Source organism: Phragmites australis, chromosome 8 (genome assembly GCF_958298935.1).
Source record: "Phragmites australis chromosome 8, lpPhrAust1.1, whole genome shotgun sequence".
NCBI classification, from domain to species: Eukaryota; Viridiplantae; Streptophyta; class Magnoliopsida; order Poales; family Poaceae; genus Phragmites; species Phragmites australis.
Window position 1 is genome coordinate 36,884,668 of NC_084928.1, and position 27,647 is coordinate 36,912,314.

The following is a 27,647-nucleotide window of genomic DNA, read 5'->3' on the forward strand; positions in this document are numbered from 1 at the left end:
TGCAAGAATATGTCGTGTTGCATACTTGAAGCTCTTGGACGGCAGCAAGTATATAATGGTAGCACTAGCACCAGTAAGTTGACGAGAATAATGATTAGTGGCACTAATACAGCACTAAACCTTTGCTTGATTGGGAGAACAGGAGAGATGTGACAAAAGAAGGGAACACAAAGAAAAAGAGCTTTTGCTCTGGCCCCTTCTTTTTCTTGCCAAAAGAAAAGGAGCTCCTTTATTTCCCTGTTAGTTGCTCTGTGAAATTCTCAATAAAATTCCCGTTTTCCATCACCTTCATCCGTTTGAATCTTGATGAAGATGAACAACCACTTCGTTTTGTTTTTTTAAAAGAACAGCCATTTCTTTCTGAAAGAGAATAGTACCAACCAGAATCGGAGAAATTAAAAGGGAAAGATATGACAATATGCCAACAGCTAGTACTAGCTAGCATTCACAAAAGAGAAAGAAGAACGAGAACAAAAGGGAAAGAGAGAAAGAGAGCATAAAGTCTAAGCACTGAAACATGCATGATCCTTTGATATTCCTTTTCATCATCATCATCAACAGAAACCTAGAGAAAATTCTAATGATAGATCCATATGTCCAAACCTGCAGATCCACGATTACGCTACTCAAGCAACCATGATCCTTTGATCATCACAGGCCTGCGCATCTCTAAATCCTAATCAGAAAACTCTAAATAAGTCCTACTATTATTGTCCTTCGATCGATCCACTCAATACGAAGAGCGAGCAGCAGCTGCAAGATCCATCCTTGGCGGCCATGGATCCATCTCCCATCCCTTCGGATCAGGCACGGAAGCATCCCGCGATGTGGAAGTGGTGCTGGTGCTGGCCATGGTGCCCTGCGGAGCCATGGTGTCCGCCGCCGGAGATGAGGCCGTGGCCGTGGTGCTTCTGGTGGTGGATGATGCCCTGGACGCGGCGGAAGTGGTCGACGCCGCAGGGGATGGTGATAGCGCCCTTCTGCTCGAAGCCGTACTCCTCCTCCGCCGCCTTGAGCAGCGTCACGAACAGCGGGTGCTTCAAGTACCCCACCGGCACCACGAACCGCTCCTCCTCCTTCCCCTCCCCGCCGCCGCCGCCCGGCCCCACCACCCGCACCGCCATGCAACCCTTCGGCGGCATCGACGACGACCCGCCGCTCGAGCCCCCCGCCGACGCCGACGAGTGCTGCTTCTTCAGCAGGAGCACACCCATCCCTGTCCCGTCCAAGAACCGCTCGCTCACAGGCCGGCCCGGCTCCAACACAAGATGACGACGACGTACGTCACAGCGACGCGGTCGGCGAAGCGCGGCGGCACGGTGGCTGCTGCATGGCGAGGAGATGGTGGTTGGGCGAGGAGGTCTTGGACTCTTGGCTCGGCGAGGCTGGATTCTTGGCCTGCGGCGTCTGTGGGGAGGGAGGACCGGAGGAGGCGTTTGGGCCCGTGCATATGAGGCGGGAGGGAGGACTGCTGCATTTGTTTTATCTGGTATTTTTCCTTTTCATTTATAAATCTAATTCAATCTTGGTTGAAAATAAATACCATATGAGTAAAAATCCGGTCATAAATTTGTCTAATTACTAGTTTGATGCACATGCTTCACACGTAGTAACGTGGGAGTACGCGCTGCAGCACGCGGGAAGCGGGCTCACACGGGAGTGCGGGAGCGCGTGCGGCAACAAGGATGTGAGAGCACGTGATGCTGGCCCACATGGGGAGCGGAAAGAAACGCAAGGGTGAGCGGGATTTTCAAGAGCGAAACACCAGGCAAGCAAAATAGGAAATTGTAGACGTTTTTTAAGTAGTACATATAAACAGGAGGATTTCTTTCCCTTTTTATGATTTTGTTTTCTGAATTATCCAAAATTTAATTCCTACTGTTTTTTCCTTGTGCAAATAAAAGTATTTCCCCCCATTTGTGTTGATTTTGTTTTTCCTTTTTTTCAAACTTTAATTCCTACCTTTTTTTATTTTGTGCAAGATATGTGTGTACCCTTTGAGTGCATGGAGAGGTCATCCAAATTCCCTTTTGGACAAGGTATGCGTGTGTCACACAGGGACGTCCATAGCCCTTTTTGTGTGTGGAAGGTTTTCTTCTTTCTTTTCATAAGACGATTAAATTACTTCTTATGAGCTATTGGGTAATAGGATGAGATGTTATTAAAAGTAGACTAGAGTTTTCATTCCAGCAGGAGATTATCTTATTTGTATAGCCATATAGCATATCAATCTACGGCTTTTTAATATGGCAGAAGATGTGTGAAATATATACCATTTTTTGTTGCGAATTAATTACTCAAAGATAGATTACAATTATAAATAACTAGTTGTCCGACGCAGGTCAGCGATGGGTCACGCCATACTGCACTGTAACACTACGTGCTTTGCCTAGCAGGAATCCACTGCACGATGCTCTACGTGCTGTGCCCACCAAGAATCCATTTTATGTGATGCCGCTACGTGTTGCGTCCAGTAGGAAATATGGAACGCATGCAGCACAAGGTTCCAAAATATAGTGACATCGATCGTCTACTGTGTCCAGAGCTTCGAGTCAATATGAAACCCAAGCGGTCTTCTTAGAAAGCTATCAGAGGACAGAGCTATATATGACGTTGCGATGTGTCGTTTCCTATCACATTTCGGTACGTACGTACGAAATGCGTTACGCATGTAGGATACATATACATGATGTGGATCAATGCCATGCATGGCGTGTTGTGGCTACAAGTCAAATATGAGCCCAAGTATGCCGTGGTCGTATTGTGACATATAGCATTGAACTGGTTTTGAGATTTAGGCTGCAGCTTATTTTTTCCTCTCCTCTCAAAAGAGAGAGCTTTTTTTAAGCCTCGACACTAAGTACAACATATACATCCAAATATATACTATATTTTACACACGTATATCTATACACCTCAAAAGATAAGTAAGATCTACAATATATACACACCTACTAAAGATATTCGTAAAATCTTAAGCTCACGGTACATCATATTCTCGTTGTGATCCACATGCGCTCAAGATTATTTCGAAGAATAAATGATACGAGACCGGATATCGAACTCCATACCCGTAATTGCTCACCACCGAGCAGACCATCGTGCTACAACGGTGTTCATGAGAGAGCGCTTTGTTCCTCTCGTCTGAGAGGAGAGAGAGAGAGAATTCATTCAACCTGAAACACTAGCAACCAGTGTAAAAAACTGAGGATGCTGTCGATCAACATGAAACGGACGATGAGCCAAAGATGAACTAAATAAACTATAAGAAAGCTGCCGCGCGTGCGGCGTATAGATCAACACGTACGTCTCGTACGTGCACGGTGTACGGTACGTGTGCGGAAGCGGTGGGCGGGCGGGCGGGAGCGATGAGATCATCCAAGCTAGACCGCACACGTGCGTGCGTGTATGGTGGGACCGCACACGTGCGCAGGCTCTACCTGCATGCCATGCACCGGGAGCTGATGGCCGCGTGGCCGGTAGGGACGGTAAAATTTTACAGGCGCAGCGCACTCATTTACGTTAAGATTCATATTAAAAAATAAAAAAAATAAAATAGTTAAAAAATAAACAGATATATGAATATCAGATTAAAGAGATAAACAACGAGATAATCATGTGTCTGAGCGTGCATGATGACATTGAGCTTCGTGCCAGGGAGAACTTCTCTCTCATGCTCTTAATTTAGCTTCCTTTGGATTTTAAGTATCTCGTAAAGCAGACACCGCACCGATCTCAAAGCAAACATACGGTTGGCAATTAGGGTCTCAATCCCAAAGCAACCCCAGCAATAATTGAGGAAACAAAACTAAAATTAGCTGGTCGATTACAAAGTTGGTTCGTTCTTATTAATTTCTTTCTAGTGTGGTAGCATTACGTATGTTAGTGGGGGTAATCCAAAAGATAAAAGCTATGGATTTTGGAAGTTACGGATTTTGGACACGAGGAAGAAAGGACAACAAGGACACCACGAAAAATACGGCCGTCCGACATCATGAGAGACAAAAAAAATTGGCTTTTTTTTGGGTCTGCGCACTACCAACGATGGATGACTTGCGAGCCACCCCTGTCTGCCTAAATATTTTCACTAGGGCCTAGCTAGAGCACTACTTTCTATGAACTTCAATTATATTTCCTTTTGAGAACAATTGGCAGCAGAACGTTCTGCAGGACGAACATGGATGAACCCAACCGGGCTTGCGAATTCTGAATTGTCGACAGGGAGGGACACTGCCTTCTGAATGTTGCAGTGCTTGCTCTAATCAAATCGGCAATTTCTCCTTTGCAAGATCAGCAAAGTTGTGGAGAACAGTTTCTTTGCTTTGCAGAAGAAAAGGTTACAGGGAAATTAGCATCTGGTAAAGTTCTCCCAAGCAAATCTTTGCACGTCAATTTGGACTGACGGCAATGAGGAATTTTCGTCACTGAAGGAAACGGAAACGGCAGGAGTGTATGGTCTGGGCTCTGGGGTCACTCACAATCACTTTGCTTTGCTTCCAATAATCTGGCCAAAGTTAGCTGCAGAAAGGGAGGAGGAGAGATGGGGTTTTGGTTGGTGTGTGGCAGTCAAAAACATCGAATCCCCTCCCTCCTCCATTATTATAAAGCTCCCGCCCCTGAAAAACGATCGACAACAAAATTATTCGCCTCCGGATGGAGACTTCGGAGCTGTGGTATAGATAGAGAGAGAGAGAGAGAGAGAGAGAGAGAGAGAGAGAGAGAGAGAGAGAGAGAGAGAGAGAGAGAGAGAGAGAAATTTGTCAGATTTGTTAATGCCCACCTCGACCCTTTGCGAAATTTGTCAGATTTGTCAGGTACAGAAAGTACAGTACTGTGGTTTACAGACAACTATGGCTCACCTCACCAATCACTATGCAGAAGAGAAGAGAGATTGGTAAGTGTTTTGTGTTTCATTTCAACAAATCTGAACTGCAAAGTTTGTACAGATAAATTGGTGGACTGAACTCGTACGTATCTCTTTTGGACAACAGAAATTGTGTATGTCTTAATTTGGTTACTGACAGAGATGGAGATGTCATGCCCAATGGTTTATATGCTGAACTCGGTAGTTTAGGGACAGAGAGAGAAGTGTCCATGGTCTATCCTCCAAACAAAAATGAGACAAATCCTTGGGTTTCATTTGAAAGATTGCATAAAGCGGATAGATCAGGTGACAAAAAAGAAGATCCATCCAATAATTCCGAAAGACAGGATGACTAGCATAATGAGCAGGACTAAACATGGAACGAGGCGTGGCCATGCTCGCCGTAGCTGCTGTCGGTCTCCTTCGATTTGCACTCGCAAATGATGACCCGGCCTGGAAAGCAGAAGCTCCCAGCCATCCGTTCGCCAACTCGCACTGGCAGTAGTGGACAACACTACTGCATCTGCATCATGGACGGCTCTCGACAACGACGATTCTGTAATAATCGTTCGAATCTAGGCCGTCATCCGTTGCTCCTCCAATGAATTATGATGCATCTGTGGAAACAGCGCAGCAACTGTGTCGATCGAGTTTGCTTTCACCTTCTCCTTTTCTATCCCCCGTTCGATCTTTTTGGGGTGAGAGATCTTTGGTGGACTAAAGCCGAATGACTGGAGCACTATGGATGAACATAGATTTCACAAGGCCAATCCGTTGGCGATAAGTGCATCTCTAGGAGGATTTAATAGACTAAATCTGTTGACGATAGACTGAAGGATGAGTATACGATTCACAAAGTGCTTACAATATATAATTTGCCGAATCTTCCAAATGTTACGGCACATGCCGAGCCAAAATACAAGCGTTTGTTTGGTTTCTCGTGTAGGGAAAGATTCTAATAGCTAAAAATTTAGAGCGGAAAGGATGACCATATACATAGCTTTGTTCACTGTGTCATTCCGCAAATAATGACGCCAACCACCTTGAAATAAATGTTCCTATATAAATCAAGTGTGGTGTTTTTTTATCTCTTAGGTTTGGTTGGAGCGATATCCCTGCTCTAGCTGACAATACGAGTGTCTGCTCATGGTGACGACACGCACGTATCAAGATTGTAAGGGAAGACAGACAGGAGTTCAATGGAGTTGTTTTGTATTTTTGGTGGAACGTTTGGAAGGAAAGAAATTAATATATTTTCGAAGGGCAATTGCTGGACTCGAAAGCGATGGCAAGTTTGACCAAAATGAATATTGATCAAAGTAAGAGGACGTGGTTGGAGTAGTCTTTATTATTTATTTTTGGTGCTGCCTGTTGTAGTCTTTAGTAGTTCCGCATGTCGTGTCTTTGAGTAGTGCTGTCCTTATGAGTTTGCCGTTGTGTTTGTTTAGTTGAGAGGTTCTTTTGTGTTGTGCGATTTCTAAGTGTATGTTGCCCTCAATTGTTTTTGACTGAGATGCGATAGTATTGGACCTCTCTCTTTGAATAAACCACGGCAATTGCCGTCGTTCTTTAAAGAAAAACTACACGGACAACGCCGGCACTCTGCAGTCTGCAGTGCCGGCCGTCCTCGGCGTTGGCACGCTCTCACATCCCGTCCTCAGAACCAGCAGCGTCCTTGACGCCACCATCGAGTCGAGCGCACCATGTTCCTCTTCCTCCTCCCGGTGTACATCCAGTTCCCTCGACTCCACTCCGCCGCCCAGCAAGATTTCTCCTTTCTTCCTCTACCTCCGCCGAATCCATTTGGCTTTTCTTCAGGGATAGTTTATCATTCACAACTGGTTGGCCAGCTGCTATGGCAGAAGTGAAGATACCCGATTCGCGCAAACCTTGAACAATTGCCTGACACAACAAGATATATAAGTATAAAAGCGTTAAATAGCCAAGAAACTGATGCTGACTGAACACCAGCATTTTTACGCACCATCGGGGCATATATGCGAGTCAACACTCCTTTCCTTAGAAGCTTTAAATTGAGCTGCTTATCATTCCGCACAACATGTTCATTGTACCTTGGAAAAAAAAAACAATTAAGAAATGAGCACACCAGCCACTGGACGTTTATTCTATACAGATAAAACAAAAGGGAGAGACGAAATTAACACATTGAACTGACATCCGGAATGGTATCTGTGGATATCAGATCTGTTCATGGAACAGCCCATCCCAGGCTCCCAGCCTCGCGCCAGGCTCCAGATGAAGTTTTTTTGAGCCAACCGGGTCTAGTCTCAGACTGGCCAGACATGAGGGAATATATTATGTTTCATATATATCTGTGCATATATCACCTTAAAAGATAAAATAACCAATAAGTTTCCAATGTTTTCAGGCCTTGTTGAGCCGGTCTAATCTTGGGCCTCATGTTTCTAGCGGTGTTACTGAACATCCGTATCAATTTTTTTTTTATCGAATTAGACATCTCGAATCTGAGTCGGATTTCGACACTCGCATCGTATTCTGAGTTGTATTTCATATGATCAATTTTTTTTTATCGAATCGGACATCAAAATCTAAATCAAATTCCTACTCCCGTGTCCGTATCAGCTAACACTGCATGAGCTAATAGCTAGCAAGGTATTTCATTGTTCATGAATGCGTAATTACCCCACCAAAGATGGCTGGATGGCTCAGCTCGGTATAATAGGACAAAGCTAAGGAAGACATGAGATGAGATAAAAGACTACTTAACCTTGTTTAATTGACAAACGATGGTAAAATGTGACCCCTTTTATAAGGACAGTTTGACACTTCGATTAGACCCTTACGAAACAATCTCTGAATTTAAGAAAACTCACCTCCAATACATAGAATATATCTCTTAAAGAAATCTAAATAAAGAGATTAACTTTTTGTAAACTAATACAGTGCAAGCTGGCCTGCGTGAACGGTGCCCCGGTGCCTCTACAGCATCACCCATAACAATTAACAAGTAACCAAAGAAAAGCACGGAAATTACCAGCGAAGCATTTCCTCTTCACTAGTTGATGCGATTATAGAAGCCTGAATAGCAAACATTGAAGTAAGATGGCAGAAGAGACATTAGCTAATTGACCCTCCAATGAGAGCACCAACAAGGTAATAATTCCTGAGAATAAAAGAAACTTATTGATATAATATCAATTTAAGTTATCATCCAACTGTATACATATTTCCTTTGAGCTTCACATCTATACTTACTGCTCGGTGACAATCCAATATAAAATTTCTTTTAACATCTTCTTTTGTAGGCTTGCATCCACAGCGATCACGTCTAGATGTCAAATCTGAAAATTTGGTGTATATACAGTGCAGAACTGCAGCCTCCAACTTGATCTCACTGTTAGTTATGTGCCAACAATACTGTAAGAATAACTCCACTCCAAGATTCAATACTTAAAGCAAAAATAAGATGTGTTTCCTCCAGTCATGAAAAGTTATTGTTTTGGACTTAAGACATGGTCCTAAAATACAACTTCGACTATTAATTTTTATTATAATATATTTATAAAACCTAATAATATTATGAGAGTACTTTTTTAAAATAAATCTACACATACGATTTTCATGTTCCCAATCTATATCTAAAAAGATATTAATAATCAAAGTTTTGAAAGTTTAACCGCACGAATGTCCAAAACGCTACGGGTGGAGGTAGTAATAATGAATGCACGTAATAATGTAAAAAAAGTATGGTACAGAAAGATCCTTACTTTGAGCTCTTTGCATAGCTATGCCATCTGTGTGCACCATTAGGACGGAGATGGTCTTGAATCCGTGCAGCAGATTTTACATTACCATGAGTGAGAAAATAGCTAGGATTTCCACGTGTTGCCTCCTTATACATGCCAAAGTAGGTATCTTTAGGGAGATGATCATAATTCTTCTTGAACATGGATACCTGGTAAGATATTGCAATGCACAGAATCACAGATGATTTTTCATGAGAAGATCAACATAACTGTGATAAGCCTGGACATCATTGGGCAATCACATGTTATCAAGACAAAGTGCAATTCATGAACCTTATCAAGATAAAAGTCTGACCAAGTGACAGGGAATGCAAGTCCAAACTAGTTTTCAGGCTAAGGTAGACAATCACAATGTAATAAGCAGTACCGTAGCCTCAAGCAGGAACGGTTAAGTGAGGAACAAAGAAAAGGATGCAGAACATTCAAGAATTGAAAAGCATCAGTTGAGCTTTCCTTGTAGATGCCTAACAAAGATGTGTAGAAACTACAGCATGCAGTCTTTTAAAGTTGTTGCTGTAATTACGTTAAATTCTGATATTCAAAACAAACCAGTTAAGTGCCCTGCACAATTAGAGGAATAAAGTTGTCCCCAGTTCTGAACATGTGATTGCCCAATAGCACAAAATGAATGCAGAACTCGATGGTGCATACAAAAATTAAAATCAATAGAGGTATCTTCTCGGATGCACGAGCTTGTGTCAACATGTGGCTTGCAACCATCAAATTACATTCTTGCATTTCGTGAGACCCGACTAAAACTTGCACTCGTCTCTACATTCCAAATTGTCATACAAAAAGGATAACAAAACATACAAGCTGGCACCATCAAATTGCATTCTTGCATCCCAAAGGCTGTCTTCCAATTTTATTCCTCTTCCTCGTCCATGTCATCTTCAGTAACTAGATGACCAAGTGAAACTTTGGCCTTTTTCAACTCGGGTGAAGTTGACCCAGCAACAGCTCCACTTTTCCTCTTCTCGCCCTGACCTGCATCGTCTCCATCTTTTGTAGCCTCACCTGAAGACCTGCTGTTGTCAGCCTTCTCAGATGTCGTTGACACAGAATCGTCCTTCTTCTCTGGTGGTAGCTCACCTCCCTTCTTTAATGACTGCTCACACTCTTTCAGGAAAGCTCGCACATCATCATTCTCTGCGACATGTAGAGCCATCTGCCCGCCTTTCGTCTTCACTGTGATGTCTGCGCCTTTCTTAACAAGGTACTTCACAAGATCCAGGTGGGAGTTTTGAGCAGCAAAGTGCAATGCCGTGAAGCCTTTCCTATTCTTTGCTTTCACAGTGGCGCCAGACGCCAGAAGCTCACGGACCACTTCTAAATGACCTTTCTGTGAAGCGAAATGGATCGCAGCGGTGTCATCCATTGCTGCAGCTCCAACGTCAGCTTTGTGCTTGCAAAGGCATCTCACAACCTCAACATGCCCAGCCCATGCAGCCAAATGGAGTCTGAATGAAGAAATCAATCGTGTCAATGAGATCAAATAGACAGAAAATCAAGAAACAAGCTTATAAAAAGAACATCACAGAAATTACAAGATGCTATTTCCTAGTCATGTTTTCGTGTAGAGAATACAAATGCAGCAACAACATAACCTGCCCACCAAGAAACTACTCTGCCCCTATAGTGCACAGACAATTCAGTGAGAATAATGCACCGAGCTGAAAGCTAAAAACACTCACATGGATGCTAGTGGAATATTGGGACTTGTGCAACAGTAAATACACTATATATTGCACATGATCGTGTCTAGTCTAGCCCTTGCCATAACCAGAAGCCAAGAGATAGCGTAACAGCTTGTTACCCTGAATTAGCAGAGAAGTTCAGGAACTACAACAACTAGTAGGCGAAATATTTCGTAGCAGGCTACTTTGAGAAGGAAAGGTTATGGTAAAGCAAATTTCCATTACAATGCATCTTAGTAAAAAAAAAATCACAACACACTACAAAAGGGGGCTAATAAATACCGGAGTAGGATGAAACACACCATCAGTCAGCATACACGAGTACTATGGATGTAAATATGTTGCACTAAAGCAAGATTATATCTATACTGTGCCGCATCACTCTTGCAGAGATAAACAGAAGGCATTGATTGGATGCATTAGCAAGACAGATATGAGAATACTCCAGCGGCCAAATCCCAATTATGGTGTGGTGAAATCAGTTTGTGCCTAACCCAAACTATCCATAGATGCAGTAACGAATTCATCTCCCACTGAGAAACTACTTTACCCTAGAAGGAGATGAGCACCCGAGTTGGTCTTAGGACTTGAACCAGGGTGTGGACAGGGAGGTTAAAGAGCCTCCCCACCACCAGGCCTTAGGATCTGTTGCTAACAGTGGGGCCCCTGTTTGTAGAACGGAAAATTTTCCCCATGCCTGCGAAATTCCTGCGTTCCAAATGGGCCTGAGTTGGAAATGCTAAACACATTCGATTCATATGCAAGCTAGCGAGGTCTTGGGGCATGTGCAACAGTAGACATACAACGCGATTTGTGACTAGCTCTTGAAATAACAAGCGGCCAAGAGATGAAATATGATGGCCTATAGTATCCATGAATCAGCAGAAAAATTGAGAAATAGTTATATCTTTGATGTATAAGACAATAGCAGGCCAAATATGCCATGCCATGCTATGTAATGAAAAAAAAAAACTAGATACAGGATGAACAGAAGTTGTGTTGCGTTGCATACTAGTTCGTTCTGTGAAAGAAAAAGTTGTGGCAAGTAGGCAGCTGCAACAACAGAAGGCTAATAGAGATAATGAGGAACTTATCTATCACTATCAGTAGAGATCGCAGACGCAATACACAGCTTCGTTGTAATCTAGGGCTGGCAACCAAGGACATACTCCTAATAAATAAAGAAAATAAGGATCCCTAAGACCCTAACACAAGGCATGGCTACTCTGCTCTTCTATGCTCTGCTAGTGCTAGGGAGAGAAGGGGAGAGAGGGAGGAAAGTAAGGAGGGAGGGGGGGGGGAGTGCGTACGGGGTGCGGGAGAGGCGGTCCCTGGAGTTGACGGCCAGAGGGTTGGACTCGCACAGCGATTCCGCCGCCGCCGCATCACCGGACCTCGCAGCCCTGTGCAGATGCAGATCGTCTTCCGCATCTCCTCCTCCCCCTCGCCCTCTGCCGCCTCCACGACCGCCATGACGCCGCCCCATCCGTCCCAGAGTCGGAGTAAATTTTTTATTTTTAGGGGGCGTTTGGGTAGCCGGTGGATTTGGGCTAAGGAAGGAAATCAGATGGGATATGATGGTTAGGTTTGGGTTAGGGTTATCAGGTTTTAATCCCATTATCATGTTTGGGTACTTGGACTAGTGGGAAATGAGGTCCTCTTGTTCTATTCTCAAATCCCTACATTTCCTATTCTGTTCAACCAAACACGGGAGAAGACAACCCCTTCTCATTTCTCGTTCTCTTAAGTCATAACCCAGGAACCAAACGCTCCCATATATTTCTTAAATTAAAAATTACAATATATGAGTTAGTTTTTTAAAAAATACAAATTTGGACTCTGGTTGCCCGCTAGAAAGACCATAGGTACCTATAGGCGTGGCTTGCCAGCGTACACAAAGCCTTGTTACTTGTCATCCGTCCAACTTTCAATGAGTGATAGATACTTATCACCCTTCTAACCGGGAGGTAATGTATTTTTCAATAAAATTAGAATTAATTTTAAAATAGAAATTTTTGATTTTTTTTAGATTTTTCGTGGATGCATTCCAATGGAATATTGAGAAGAGGGGCCATTGCAAGGACCATGGGTAGTCGGTATTCAATTTCACTGGCCATGGTGGTCGTTATGGTCCATGGCATGGGCCGTATCTCGCCACTGCATTACAAATTTACAATCGTAACCTGCGTGCATCCATCTCCTCCCAAGTACCAGAGGCACCTCGAGAGCCTAGAGACACAGGGTGGTCGATGCTCCATTTGCCGAGTAGGGTGGTCGGTGCCCGATTTGCCAACCCTTCCGAGGTATCTCGCCTTGGCCTATCTCTAGCCCCGGTTAGCATCTCTCATTCCCTCCATAAACAAATTTCTCTTGTTTCCCCTCGCCGCAAAATATCCCCTTATGGATCGCAGCTACGGCAACTTATGCATCCAGAAACGAATTTCTCCACGGCGCATCGGCGCTCAACTAAGTGAGTTCTCTCACTTTGCGCTATGCTTGGTCCCTTTGTCTTATAACAACTCTTACTCTCCTTGTGGGTTTACTCAATAATGAAAATATCACAAGCATGAATCACCCATGTTCAATAGCTGATGATACAATTCTGATGATTGATATCTCAAACAGTTTCATTCTTAATCTTAATATCATACTATATTACTTTGAATGACTGTCAGGTCTTAAAATTAATTTCTATAAAAGTGGGTCATTTGCCTTCGAAACGGAGCAGAATGAACAGGAAAAGGTGGTCAACATGTGAAAGGATCAAATAACCTAAGAGAAGGAATGAATTGGCCTATTAAAAAATTACTCCTACCAAATTCTTAAACAAGTAGCAACTTTGATCTAGATAAATTGAAATACGATTACACGTTCAAATTAGACGGAAGCTAGAAAACAAGAAAGCTAGAACATAAAGTAAATGCAAAACATAAAGCTTGTAAGTAATTAAATGCTCAAATGTAAATATGGGAAAGTAAGGAGATAGATAAGCGAACACCGATTTCTACCTGAGGTATCGAGGAGTTGGCACTCCCTACTAGTTCTTATTGGAGCATCCATAAAGGATATCACTCCAATTCAATTTTTTCTTAGAGCTCTAACTTCACAACATTTCAACCATAGGCTTCTATGAATTACCTACTACTAGAATTTCACAAGTGTGCATCAAACCAAGTCTAAACTTAACTAGATTAAGTTATTACTCTTAGCGTCTCTTTATAGTACAATCAAAAGACTAAGAAAAAATATATACTACTCTAAGTGTCCTTCATCTCCCTTATGACACTTAGAACTAGAAGATCATTAATCTTGATACACATCTCCTTTGATCGTCCATATAATCAACTTAGGGACCAAGAATACACAATCATCATTGTGAACTAAATTTTTTGATACCCTTCAAAAAAAATTAATTAGTCACAATGATACAGTTATCATTAATCATCAAAACACTTATTAGTTACCTAGGGGCCTAGATGCTATAAGATGCTGGATTACAAACTGGGACAACTCCCTTTGAAATACATGAGTATCTCTGTCTCTAATCATCACTTAGACATTACTACATCCTCTCATATTTTAACAAAACTGATCAAAAGGTTAAACCTATGTTAGGATAAAAACCTAACCTATGAGGGCAAATTGACTCTGACAAATTCTTATTTAACTAGCTTACCCATGTATATCATGGACTTTAACCTCCTCGCTAGAGGGGTACACAAGAAAATAGACACTATCAAATCAAGATTCTTTTGGATGGGAGCTGAAGATGTGAACGAATACAATTTGGCTAAATGGTAAGCTATATGCAGGCCTAAAGACTATGGTGATCTTGGTATTTTAAACACAACGGTTATGAATGAGTGCTTGCTTGTCAAATGGATTTGGAAGATTTGCTCTGACTCAGAGGATATCTGGTTTAAACTACTCAAAGCTAAATACATGCCAGATGATAACTTCTTCACTTCCAGACAGAGAGGCACGTCTCAGTTTTGGCAGGGCTTACATAAAGTTAAACATTTATTTCAATGGAAAGCTGTCTATAAAGTGAATAAAGGTAACAAAGTCTTCTCCTGGAGGAATGTGTGGTTGGGAGAGACTCCTTTGAAAATCTAATTTCCTGCCCTTTTTCGCCCTGTGTGCTGATCCAGACTCTTTAGTCTCTGATTGCTAGGTAGATAATGCGTGGGAGGTTTAGTTTAATAGAAGTCTGACTACAAATGATCTGCTCCAGTGGGAGGAGTTGATGCACAGATTGTATAATGTTCAGGTAAATGACAACGAAGACGAAGTGACTTGGGCTCTGGACAAATCAAGGAGATTTATTGCTAAATCCTTATATAGGTTTGTTACCTTTGAGGGTGTATCCAACATTGGGGCTAAGAAAATTTGGATAAACAAACTACCCCTTAGGATAAAGGTCTTTATACCATAGATGTTACATAACAAACTCATAGTGGCCTCCTCCCTAAAGAAGAGGGGTTGGAAAGGGTGCATGAACGGTTGTTTCTGTGATAGGCCTAAAGATGTCAATCATATTGTACGATGTAATTTTGTCATATATTTATATAGCACACATTCATAAAAAAAAAGAGGGGGAAGTTTGGCCGGCCTCATTCCTTTTGTCGGCCCAGCCCTTTTCTCCTCTTCTGGCCCCAGCCAACCCAATCACCTCCTTTTCCTCTCCCAGGCTGGCCCGGCCCAAGGTGCCCTCTCCTTATCCTCTTCGCCTGAGTAGCCCCAAGTCGGGGTCATGTGCTTCTTCTCCCACATGCTCATGCTACCGTCTCTCCCAAGCCATGAGCCATGTCACTCGTGTTGTCTGCATCACCCCGCTCTCTTCCCTGGCAAAGCCGTCGTGACACCCTCAGCTAGACCTACGCCGCCAGATCCTCCGCTCAGCTCATGCCGCCAGCTACTCCCTGCGCCGCTCCACCCAACTGTGCCACCGCCTACCTCTTGGGACCGAGCCGCTCGGCCGCACGCACCCCCTTTCCCCTCTCCTCTGGCTGGTTGATCACCGACACCGCAGCATAAGTTCACACGGGGCAACTATAGGAAAAGAGCAAGAGAGGGCTACCTTCCCGATATAAGTTGTGGGTATGTGTGCACCTTCTTACCACCCTAGAGTGATAGAAACAAGGGCCTTGTCACACAAAAGTTACCCGTGAGGTTTAGTACCATAGAGCGTGTGTCGGAGGGTTAACACCTATCGCAGGGATCCTGAAGGACCCCTTTTTGAGATTCGGCCGGGGGGATGATTCTGAATATGTTTGCCAGAGAAATAAATGGATATGAATGCAATGGCAGGTGGGGTGGAATGATCTAATGCAGAACGTGGTAAATGCACTGGAGAGATGTTCTTCGGTCTCTGAGCAGGTGCCTGAGAGTTCGAGCATTCCTCTTCGATCTTCGCTTGTCTTTGTCCGTGCCTGCCTGCTGCCTTAAATACTCGCCGGTGATAGCGTGCCCCGAAAGAGAGGGCACGAGCTCCAAGGCGCCATAAATGGAAAGAGAGTCATCATGGCCTCTGCGCGAAGTGACGGGGGGTTGAAAATGCGCCCCCCGCCCGGTCTTCGATCGCCATAATGGCGCTGGCAACAGGCGCCGTGAAGAGGGCCCACCGGGAAGCCGCAGAGCGGCCCGGCGTGCCCGTGCGGTCTTGTACGCCTGCCACAGCAGGGCGGCAGGTGGGGCGCTTCGGGCCTTCGAAGCTATCCCGAGGCGAGCCAGATGACGCGGGATGGGACCCACGCATTAAATGTCTCCACGCCCTTCTGCCAGAATGTGGTAGGGACTGACACTGAGCGTGGCAGGAGCAGTTGGAGGTGACAGGCCACGCGCGCTCTTAAATGCGGCATCGGGCCTTTCACAGGCTAACACCTCATCGCTGGACCTCTATGGGGGCCACCAACGAAGGACTCCTTGGGCCGTCGGGGAACCGAGTGCTCGGGGGTCACTGTTCACCTCCCTGAGCACTCTCTCCCAGGAATGCCCTCTCTTGGTCCTCGGGGAACCGAGTGCTCAAGGGCCACTATTCACGGCCCCGAGCACTCTCTCCTGGAATTGACTGTTCGGATCCTCGGGGAACCGAATGCTCGGGGGCCGCTGTTCGTAGCCCCGAGCACTCTCTCCCGGAACTACCTTCCTTGGGTCCTTGGGGTACTCGGGTGCCCGGGGGGCCACTATTCGCAGCCCCGGGCACACCCTTCCCGATACTCGGCTCTCCTGATCGTCGGGGGACTTGGGTGCTCGGGGGTCACTGTTCACCTCCCCGAGCACTCTCTTCCCGGTCACTTAGTCTTCGCAGATCATCAGGGAACTCGGGTACTCGGGGACCACTATTTTTGGCCCCGAGCGCCCTCTCCTGGGACTTAGTCTTCTCGTACCTCGCGGAGGTGACCCCGTGGGAAGGTGCCACGTGGCGGATTGCTGGCCTGGCCTCGGGATTCGGGGACCCCTGATTCCTGATTCACCGACAGCGTGGATTGTGGAATCTTAAAGGCTTTCGCAATCCCAAGTTCAAGAAAATTCAAAGATCCAATGAAGGTCAATCAAAGTTCAAAACACCCAAGCAAAGATGTCACCAAATCAAAGCCCTCCCAACGTTAAGGGAGAAGAACCAATAAATGTGCAAGAAAAGCCATAGTCAAGAGGTGGTATGAAGATTGTGAATGCTGGAGAGTGACCATCATCCACCACCCTCACAGAAAATGGAGGCAACAATGACACAACTTGCTTCCTACCCATCTTTGATCCGTGCCACTCACAAATACAGCCTACAGGGAGTACAAGATTGTTAGTGTGCTCTAGCTGAGAAGGCAGTTTTAGGGAACCCCTACCATTTTTAGAAGTACTTTCAAACATGTGTTCTTCACACATGTACACTAAATGCCATATAATTAAGTACAAATGTTGCAGCTCCTCGTTGTCTTCGGAGGAAGGAGTCTCTTGTGGCAGTATCTTAGAGTCACCACATAGCTCGGTGACATAAGGAAAGCCTATATTTCAACATCAAATGCATCAAACAGGGTTGTTAGTATGCATTTCCATCTTATTATCATTTGACCATGTTCTCATAGCTATTGCAGCACGTTCTATCTACCTTCGATGAAGCAGACAAGCACGCCAGCTTTGTGTTTACATGTTTGCGAAGTTTCTTACCTTCACTGGTTGGCACCTCCCAAAGTCGCAATGAAGTTAATCATTTTATACCTTCAGTGGCTGGCACCTCTCAAGGTCACAGTGGAGTCTTTCATCATTCTATACCTTCAATGGCTGGCGCCTCCCAAGGTCGCAGTGAAGTCAACCCTTCCTCTTCGACACATTCACTGGTTGATGCCTCCTAAGGTCGTAGTGGAGTCTTTTGTTCATGCTACACACACCTTCACTGGCTGGCACCTCCCAAGATCACAGTGAAGTCCCTCATACATTCTCTACCTTCACTGGTTGGCACCTCCTAAGGTCGTAGTGGAGTCTTTAATCATTTTGTACCTTCACTAGCTGGCACCTCCTAGGGTCGTAGTGGAGTCCCTCGTACATTTGACACATTCACTGGCTGGCACCTCCCAAGGTCGTAGTGTAGTCTTTTGTTCATGCTACACCTTCACTGGCTGACACCTCCCAATGTCGTAGTGAACACTGGCTGGCACCTTCCAAGATCGCAATGAAGTCAAGAATCGCCATGGAAGTGGTGCTGAATTTCATCACAACTGAGGATTATCGGGAGCAGTGAAGCATGCCAGTGCGGTTCACGTGGAGCTGTGAAACCCTTCAACCCTATTGGCTGGCACCATGGCTGATATATGATCGCAATAGAGTTGACAAAATTTTGCATATGAGACTTCACTGACTAGCACCTCCTAATATTGCAGTGGAGTTAATCATTCCACAGTCTACATCTTCACTGGTTGGCACCTGCCAAGATTACAGTGGAGTCAATCCAGCAATTTGTCTTATCGCTACACTGGCTGGCACCTCCCAAGATCGCAGCGAAGTCAAATTGTTCTTCTATGACTACCCTAGCTGTCACCCTTCTACGGTTGCAGTACACGTAAATTGAATATTTGTTGTAATGTCCTCATTGGTTGGCACCCTCTTTTTGGATCGCAATGAGGTTGATCAAGACATCTATACCACATTCTCATTAGCTGGCACCTCCCAAAGTCACAGTGGAGTCAAAACTTTTTTAATGATATTATGCATTCACCTCCTAAGATCATAGTAGAGTTGATATGTTTCCTTTGAGGAGTGGTATGTCTTTCCACCACAAGTCAATGGTTATTCATCGTTGGTTCGTTCAGCAATGTGGATGCAACAAAAAGCTCTAGAGTGATACTCGGCAGCAGTTTTATTCCTTCAAGTTTATGAGTACCAAGTTGAGCCCTCGCTCTTTTCTCTCGTGTGAGCCCAACCTAGTGGTGGGTATTTGTACGAAGTCATTTTGTCATATATTTGCACAACATACATTCATAAAAAGGGGGGGGGGGGGAAGAGGGGGAGTTTGGCCGGCCTCATTCCTTTTGATGGCCCAGCCCTTTTCTCCTCTTCTGGCCCGAGCCGGCTTAGCCAACTCCTTTTCCTCTCCTAGGCCAGTCCGGGCCAAGGCGCCCTCTCTGAAAGTGCATCTAGGCCCCCTAAGTGGGTTTTGACTTATTGATGATAAAACGATTAAAGAACTAACATACTTTTCGAGTGTTGAACAGGTTTAAGCATTAGTTGTGAAGATAAATGATGTTTGACGCCCGCCGAAACAAATGAAAAATCAACGAAGGGTACTAGATAGGGTTTACATTCTTTTATTTTTGAAATTGAGTCTAGGATAGACGCCTTTTTTAGAAGGATGGATTTGATTGCTTGGTTAGTGTCTCAATGCTCAAGAGATCCTTTAGAACCACCCAGTTGAGAGACACATTCACTCACGGACACAAAATTCTTTCTGAAAATCTTCACTGAGTCCGGAGTCTCCGGTGTTCACCGGATACTCCGGTACTCAGTGTTCGGCCGGAGTCTCCGAGGTAGCCTCCGGCAGAGAGTCTCGGTTACGGTTTATTCTTTTTGGAAAAAAGGCCGGAGTCTCCGGTGTACACCGGATACTCCGGTAATTTAGGGGTTATCAGACCGGAGTCTCCAAGGGAGACTCCGCCAGAGAGTCTCGGTTAAGTATTTGTTTTTTAATTAAAAAATTGGACCGGAGTCTCCGGTGTTCACAGGATACTCCGGTAAAATGTTTAGTGTTCAGCCGGAGTCTCCGAGGTAGACTCCGGCAGAGACTTTCGGTTAGCATTTAATCTTTTTGATAAAAGAAAAGAAAGACCGCAGTCTTCGGTGTTCACCGGATACTCCGGTACCTGGAGATGCCGGAGGGTCCGGCTAGTCTCCGGACTTAATCTTTTTGGAAAGACTGTCAGGACCGGAGACTCCGGTGTTCACCGGAGACTCCGGTAATTAAACAGAACTGTAACGGCTAGTTCTGACACGTTCAGTGACCGTTCTGACGCCTTTTTGGATTTAGGACCGAAGACTCCGGTGTTCACCGGATACTCCGGTAAGCTCTGACAAAAACAGTAACGGCTAGTCTGTGAGAGAGTGCTATAAATGCCCCCTCTCTCCATAGGATTTAGAGCTTGCTGTGGCTGGTAAACTTGAGACCTCTTGAGCACTTTAAGAGCATTCAAAGCCCATCCAACCATCTTTAGAGCAAAGTTTGCAAAAATTTGAGAGTTTGTGTTTGGAGAGGGTTCAAGCCACTTGAGCATTGAGTTCTTCATCGAGCATCTACTGCAGTCATCTCTCTTGAAGCTTTGGGCTTCTAGAAGGAAAGGAGTCGCCCGAAGAGCACCCAAAACTTATGGTGTGCCTCGGGAAGTTTGTAAACATCTTCATATTGAGTAAGAATTTCTAGCTTGATCTTGGTGGTCGCTAGAAGAGGATAGGGTTGGAAAAGACCCGGCTCTTTGTGAGCTCCTCAACGGAGACGTAGGCACTTCTTTGTGAGGTGGCCGAATCCGGGATAAATTCACGTGTTCTTATTTGCGCAATTTACTTCATCGTGTGAATTTGGTAACTTGTCATTTAAATTGCTTTAGTGACAATCTTGCTAGTATTAAGTGTTATTCTAGCTTAGTGACATCTAGTAGACCTAGTGTAATCCTTAGACTCTAGCTGTTGTTTTTAGTTCACATTTATTCTGAAAATCCCCTTTAGGCCGGAGACTCCGGACCATACCAGAGTATCCGGCCTTCACCGGAATATCCGACAGTTTTAATCCGCTGTTTTTAGTTTTAATTTTCAGAAAAGCCTATTCACCCCCCTCTAGGCACTTTCACCTAAGCAGACCCAAGCCGGGGTCCTGTGCTTCTTCTCTCACGCGCTCACGCCGCCACTTCTCCCATGCGCCAAGCCATGCTGCTTGCTTCATCCGTGCCACCTTGCTCTCTCCCCTGGTAAAGCCACCGCGCCGCCCTCTTCTTGGCCCGCGTCGCTAGCTCCTCCGCTCGGCTCGCGCTGCTCCGCCCAACCGTGCTGTTGCCTACTTCCTGGGCCCGAGTCACTCGCCCACACGTGCCCCCTTTCCCCTCTCCTCTGGTTGGTGGACCGCCGCCACCATCGTATCCTTTTCCCTAACTGATTCATCCCCGTCTCTATCTGTTCCCCCCAAATCAGAACCACCCTAGCCGCCGCATATATAGAGGACTTGGGATCAATCTATGGAGAGGGCGCAAAGAGAGGGAAGAGCAGAGCCCCTGCCCCTGTCGCCATGGAGGAATATATCGAATCGATCTGAGGGTGGAGCCCTGTCACATGGCGTCGGCCTTGAGCCGCGCCGTCTCCCTATGCCTCACCGCATCTGCTGGTCACTTGGCCTCTGTGTCGTGCTTCAGTGATGTGTGTGTTTCCCCTCCTTCTGATCTACTACAGATTGTGTTCTGGCCGGCCTCATTGCCGTGGCTGTTGAAATGTGCTCTAGTCATCATTTGTGCCGTGGTTGTGTGAGGTATAGTTGAGCTCTACCGGCCATAGTGTCGTGTCGTTGATATGGGCTTCGCTGGTTTATACGTCGTGCTACAGGTTGGTGTGCTCCGGCTAGCCACATTTTGATTGTCGTAGATATGGTGTGCTTTGGTCGCGCTGGCGTTGGGCTGTGCTTCTGCATGCGCCGTCGAGCCACGTGTCTTCGCTTGTCGACGGTTTGCCGTGGTTGTTGTCTCTCTCCCTACAACTGATTGAGATGTGGCTGCTGTGTCATTACTGCCCTCTTGTGGCTAATTAAGGGATGAGGCAGCTTAAGATTTGCCCCCCCCTCTCTATCACTCTTCCTAGTGATAGCTTGAGCTGGATGCGAGGTGACCCTCTATTGCCTGTTAACTCATTGTTGGCATTCTGATGTTCATGTTGCCGGCCGAGGTAGTTGTGTGGGCTTCCTCCTCAAGGTGCACCCATCTGCTGATTCTACTGTCTGTTAGTTATGGCAATTGTATGTGATATATAAATGGTAATCTATTGAAATGATTCATGTCACCGGCTAGCTGTATATCATGGCTAGTTGCTAACCTTCCGTTGCATGGTATGAGCATATTGGAGGGCAGCTGAAGCTATCCTAATGAGCTTGTCAGTGGTGTTGCCCCTTTAGTAATTGGTTTCTTGATGGAAGGCTCTCCTGATGGCATGATTTTATTGCCATGTTCCTATTGTTGGCTCCATTTGACTGTCCTAATATCATCCCCTAATGTTGCGATGACTCTGTGGCTATTCTTGGGTCATCACCTTTGCCTTTGTGGCTCTGTTGATTTTATGAGATCCCCTATTACTTGTTTGGCTATGACTTACAGGTTAACACTGATGCTACTACTGTAATTCCTATTGGCAAGTCATCTATCTATTGTTGCATGTTGCCTCGATGGCTTGATGTTATGGGTGATTGCCTTAATGACTATGTGGTATTCGCCTTCATGGCTCCAGTGCCTGTGTGGCTCTCTTGTTGGTTGATATGGCTCGCTTATAGTCTTTGTGGCTCTGCTACTATTACCCTACCTTTGTGGCTGATGCTTTTGAGGTAGGTTGCCTTTGTGGTTCATATGTGATCACCCTGGCTGTGTGGCTTGTTACCTTGGATGGCCAATGAGGTTAAGTCCAAGATCTGAAGGAGTTAGTGAGCTAGGCACGGTGCCAGGCTCTTGGTCGTGTCCTAGCGACAATGCCAGTTGTAGTTGTGTGTCGTGTTATGCTCCTAGCTCACCTTGATCATACACTATTCTGAGGTTGTTTAGCCAATGATGATCCAGGATACATAAATAGTCTATAAAGTCCAGGCTAGACTGTTAATCATGTTTTCTCTACTGCTGTTTTGATTTTTGACGCAATAATTTTGCTTGGTCTTTGTTGAGTGTGACTACAGCCTTGTAGAGTCGGAGACGATCGCAATATGATGACTATCAGCGTAGCTTAATTGGAGTTAGCCCGAGAGATGGGCGTGATTAACTGGAGGTTTCACGAGACCACAGGAACCAGGATGACACAGTCATCATATCGTCAGCTAGTCAGATAGCGTGTGCATATGTGTATAGAGAAAAGTGTTGTATGTGTATAGAGCAAAGTGTTATAATCGATGAAGCTTGTACTTTATGAGTTTAGTAATCAATTAATAAAGTTTAGTGTTTCTACTATATTGCTCTACAGTTCTTTTTTATACATTGTATATACGGGCACGTTCGTAATGATATATTTAGAGTTATACGATACACACTCGAACGCGAGTTTTGAATCCGCGAAACATATATCTTTCACAATTTTCTTGGAGTGCTTTAAGAGATACCTTTGATTGAAACGAGTTCCCTACTTTGGTAACGAACTTATGAGCAAGCTGACTTCCGAAGATTTTCAACATCTCTCAAAATCTAGGGCTTTTTCTCTTTGCCGGTATAGCTTGGGCCTTGTGGAGGACAAAGAACACCATGACGACTGAGAAGAGGTTCCCCAATAAGCCTACTGAAGTGTTGATCCTTGTTGTGTCGTTCTTGCAGAAATAGAGCATCCTTATCCAAGAAGACGACAGACTTAAGATGGACAACGCTTCTTCTCAGGTCCGAGAGTGGCTACGGGGCTTCACCCCTACTGCTGGTCTAGTTTCTAACGTTTGCGGCATCTGATTGGATGCCTTTCGCCCTTTATGTAATAGGATAGTCTTCTGCTATCGTTCTGTCCCTAAACGGTGTTGTGCTATCTGGTTCCGGTAACCCTAGCAGCTGTCTTTTTTTTTCTCCTTTTGGTTGTGGCTTAAAACCTGGTTATTAGTTTTCAATAAAAACTGAGGTAATCTCTGTTAAAAAAAATATCACGAGCATGGTTTGAAAATAATACCCTCGTTCCAGTTTAGTTCTTCCAACTTTTCGGACACAACTTCGACGATGCCTGACCGACATCTTATGCTATAGCATCATGTAAAGAAGACGACAGTTTTACAAACACCCAATCAAATACAAGTGTGTTATCTCAAAATTCTTGATCCTGACACCTGCAATACATTTTCACCACACCAACTTAATCATCAAGCTGTTGGGCAAAGGAATTAACCAAGCACTGAAGAATTCAGAAAGAAAAAGAACACACATGTAGCAAAACATCAGTTTATAGGTGTAGCAACACATACAACTGGTGAAAAGGGAAGATCTTAAAAAAAATGAGCACCAAGGGAGAGGATGTCCCCTGAGATTTCATTAAGAGGGTGCCAAGCCTTGAGCCCGGGCCGGTTCAATGAAACCATGCTCGACTGACCGTTAGCACCGTGAGAAACTTTGCGAAGATCTTGTCTTCTGTTTTCCTCTGCTTCTTGGAGAACTAACCAACACTACCGGAGACAGCTTCTTTGCCGAGTGCCTCAGGCACTCGGCAAAGGACGATATACACTCGGCAAAGGCTTTGCCGAGTGCTACACTCGGCAAAGGGCGCTCGGTAAAAAAATTGTCGGCAAAGACCTCTTTGCCAAGTGCACTTTATCGGGCACTCGGCAAAAGCTTTGCCGAGTGCTAAGCTGACACTCGGCAAAGGCCTCCGCTTTGCCGAGCGCCAGTGAATCAAACACTCGGCAAAGGTGGCATCTGTGCCGAGTGCCACCTGGAGGACACTCGGTAAACATGCCATCTTTGCCGAGTGCCTGGACCGTGGCTCTCGGCAAAGCATGTTGTCACTTTGCCGAGTGTCATGGCCATTGCACTCGGCAAAGTGACTGAAAACAGCCTTTTTTATTTGTTTTTGACATCGCATCCAAACAAACAGATATATATATAACAAACATCACCAACATCACATATATATCATCAACAGCACATATATATCACCAACAACACATATATATCACAAACATCACATGTCTCACAATATATCACAAATAAGTTCACAAGTAATCCAAGTGCTCCATCATCTACAACCATAATTGCAAATAGAAGTACCATTAACAACCACAAGTATCATCACCAAGATGGTCAATGAAACTGATTTGGTGAAGGATTCGCTGAAGCATGAGGATCGTTCGATGCCGCCGATTGATTCTGCACAAAGGAGAAGAGATTGCATGTGTGAGACAAGATAAATATATACCATACATGAATAAAACTTTCATACTCCACTAGGTTTGACCGTAAGCATGAACATACAAACTAAAACATTTATACTCACAGGAGTAGAATAGTGAGGAGGTGGAGGTGGAGCGAATAGCGAAGGTGGCGGAGCTACACCCGTAGCGGCGCCAATACTTTGCATGTACTGAAGAATCTCCACCATCCTCCGCTGCTCAGCCTCCCGCTCGGCCTCCACCCTCTCCATCGTCGCCTGCATTTGCTCCCGTATCCTCCTCTCTTGTTCCAGTTGGGCCTACAATATATTCACCCTAATGTTACAATAATGCAAAGGAAAGGTATGAAAAAACCAATGAACGACGAATAAACCAGGAATAACCTCGAGTGCCTCCACCCGGTGGTGTGAAGTGTCCTTCCGAGGTCGTATGGCCGGGCTCGTGCTCGTGCTGCTTGCTCGAATCTGGGAGAGACTGGGAGTAGCGGCCGAGTCGATTGCGCCGTCGCCAATCCAGTATCGCCCATGCTTCTTGCCTCCTCCCACCCTCATGACGACTTCTCCATCAAGGTCCTCGGTGCTCGGATCGTACTCTGGCCCATGGACCTCCCTTGCCATCGATGTGTACTCACTAAGGCAGTTGTGGACGATCGCATTGCTGTACGCCTCGGGCCCGTCCTCCGGGTTGTAGTCGACGTCGGACGTCGCCTTGCCCTTGTGGGCCATAGCAAATGCCTTGAAGATGGAGCAAGGCTGGCCACCATGTGACGCCGACTGCGAGAAAAACAGCAAGATGATTAGAAATCATGCAGAATTGAGCGTTAGAATAAATAAATGAATTCGCGTACCCATGTTTGTGCGTATCCGCTGAGGTTGCGGCTGCCTTGATGGTGTGCTACACCTGGCATCATCAAACGCCGCTCCCGGCACAAGTTGTGCGTCTCCTCCCACTCGCGTGAGCACCACTTGTCCACCATCTGTTCCCAGCACTGGGGATGCGCGGCGCACCAATAAGGAATCATCTACAGGCCATCAAGTACATGACATATCAGAAGATGAAATTAAGCCTACTTAATCTCAAAAGGAATCAGTATTAATGTTCTGTATTTACCTGCAGGTACTGGTCCCGGGTCAGCGTCATGGTTCTTGCGTCCCTTTTGGTGACCTTCGTTCCAACGACGGTCCCGTGGTAAGTTACGACGGCCTGGATGCGCGCCTCGTAATGCATGTCCACGACGAGTTTTTTTGCAGCATTTGGTAGCCACCGCATCCGCCCTGGCCTCATGTCCGTCCTGGCATCTAAAGAAATCCTGCATACAAACACGATGTATCCATTCATTATTTCAAGAATGTCCAATAAATACGATGTATTGAGCAATGTAGTGCGAGGAAGACTTACCCACAGCTCTTGCTTCACCCACTCCGCCTTGTTGTTGAATACCCTGTGGGCCCGATCTGCAGCATCGGGGGCGGCGGCGTAGTGGTCAAACGAGTAGGCCGGCTCCGTCACTCCGGCGTACTCAACCAGGCCAGGGAAGTGCTCCTTGCACAGAAGACCGAGGATGCCATTGACTTGGCGTGTGTGAGCACCTCCACTCGCCACAATCGTCCAGTTCCTGCCCAAGTGATTAACAATCGTCCAATTTCTATTTTGATATTCAACATATCATATAAAGTAGTGATAACATCTAAAGTTACTTACTTTTCCCCCTCGGGTCGAATCAGCGGGCGTCTCTCACGAGGTATCGGTCGCTGAGGGAGGCTCGCGGGACCTCGCAGTAGACGCTGGACAAACTAGAGGAAGCGGAACCCCCTGCTGTCGCCTCCTCCAGCGCGTCCTCCTGCGCCTCCTCCTGCGCGTCCTCCTGCGCCTCCTCGGCGTCCTCCTGGGGCACCTGCTCCTCCTCCTCCTCCTCACGCGACGGGGCGGCAGGCGACGACTCCCTCCTGCGGCTGCTCCTCCTTGTCCTTCGGTACAAGGACGTTAGCTTCCTCATCCCACCGCCCACCATCTTTGTTCAATCACCTGCAATTAAAAAGAGTAAACCAATAAGCACAGATAAACAAGAAGTACTTAGAAAGAGATGCAAAATAAACAAAACGTAATTACAAAATAACATAGTATTACATGTATTAGAAATAATCTTCATGATCGGGATTAGCTGGATCATAAGTCTCATCATCACTATCAATCATGTCGAAATAATCAACACTATCCGAATGAGCAATGTTGCCATTGTCATTGTCTAAATGTAATCGCTCAAGCATTTGTAAGTCCTTCACATTTTGCACCTCATCTCCAACGTCCTCTTCAATAACCGTTTCATTGTCTACTTCCATTCCGATCGCTTCGGTTAAGTCTATCTCAAACCTCCCTTCTAGTCCCTCTTCTTGAAAGAACTCTCCGTCATATGTGTTTGGGTCTAAGTTGTAATCTTCATCGTTTGGGACAGGCACTTTACCGTGTGGCGATACCCTGTGCACAATATCCCAACCCTTAAGATGCCTTATGGTTTGACACGCATATGGGAGATAATAAACTTGCGTGGCCTGTTGGGCCACAATATAGACATCGTCTCCTGGTAAGACGGAATCCTGTCGAATTTCGACTAGCCCAAGATTACAATATGTCCGTCTCGTTACTTCAGGATCAAACCAATGGCATTTAAATATGACGGGATTAAAAGGTTTGGAACCATGAAACTTGAGTTCGTATATTTCTTCAATTCT

At 45.4% G+C, this 27,647-nt stretch overlaps 3 protein-coding genes and 1 long non-coding RNA gene across 4 annotated transcripts; all 4 read right to left on the reverse strand.

Annotated features, from left to right (window-relative positions):
- Nucleotides 1–497: 497 nt before the first annotated feature.
- LOC133927386 (auxin-responsive protein SAUR32-like) lies at nt 498–1,461 on the reverse strand. The gene has a single exon (XM_062373838.1). The coding sequence runs from the start codon at nt 1,212–1,214 to the stop codon at nt 804–806; it is 411 nt and encodes a 136-aa protein (XP_062229822.1). The 5' UTR covers nt 1,215–1,461; the 3' UTR covers nt 498–803.
- A 4,911-nt stretch (nt 1,462–6,372) lies between these two features.
- LOC133927808 (glycosyltransferase-like KOBITO 1) lies at nt 6,373–8,840 on the reverse strand (the record flags this gene model as incomplete). Its single annotated transcript, XM_062374196.1, has 5 exons — nt 6,373–6,766; nt 6,849–6,936; nt 7,881–7,924; nt 8,102–8,240; nt 8,614–8,840. Coding segments are annotated over 5 exons (756 nt in total), but the record flags the coding sequence as incomplete, so codon positions are not given.
- A 456-nt stretch (nt 8,841–9,296) lies between these two features.
- On the reverse strand, nt 9,297–12,021 carry LOC133927388 (uncharacterized). The gene is made up of 2 exons (XM_062373839.1): nt 11,660–12,021; nt 9,297–10,112 (listed from the first exon to the last, which is right to left on the reverse strand). The coding sequence occupies exons 1-2, from the start codon at nt 11,971–11,973 to the stop codon at nt 9,518–9,520; spliced, it is 909 nt and encodes a 302-aa protein (XP_062229823.1). The 5' UTR covers nt 11,974–12,021; the 3' UTR covers nt 9,297–9,517.
- Nucleotides 12,022–24,699: 12,678 nt separating this feature from the next.
- Nucleotides 24,700–25,203, reverse strand: LOC133926037 (uncharacterized). Its single transcript, XR_009911052.1, has 2 exons — nt 25,023–25,203; nt 24,700–24,895 (listed from the first exon to the last, which is right to left on the reverse strand). It is a non-coding gene; the product is annotated as an uncharacterized LOC133926037 (long non-coding RNA).
- Nucleotides 25,204–27,647: the final 2,444 nt, after the last annotated feature.

Coding starts and splice junctions, on each gene's coding strand:
- LOC133927386 (XM_062373838.1), bottom strand. CDS start 1,214: ATGGGTGTGCTCCTGCTGAAGAAGCAGCACTCGTCGGCGTCGGCGGGG.
- LOC133927388 (XM_062373839.1), bottom strand. CDS start 11,973: ATGATAATGGGATTAAAACCTGATAACCCTAACCCAAACCTAACCATC. Junction 10,113..11,659: donor GACCGCCTCTCCCGCACCCC/GTACGCACTCCC, acceptor TTCTTCATTCAG/ACTCCATTTGGCTGCATGGG.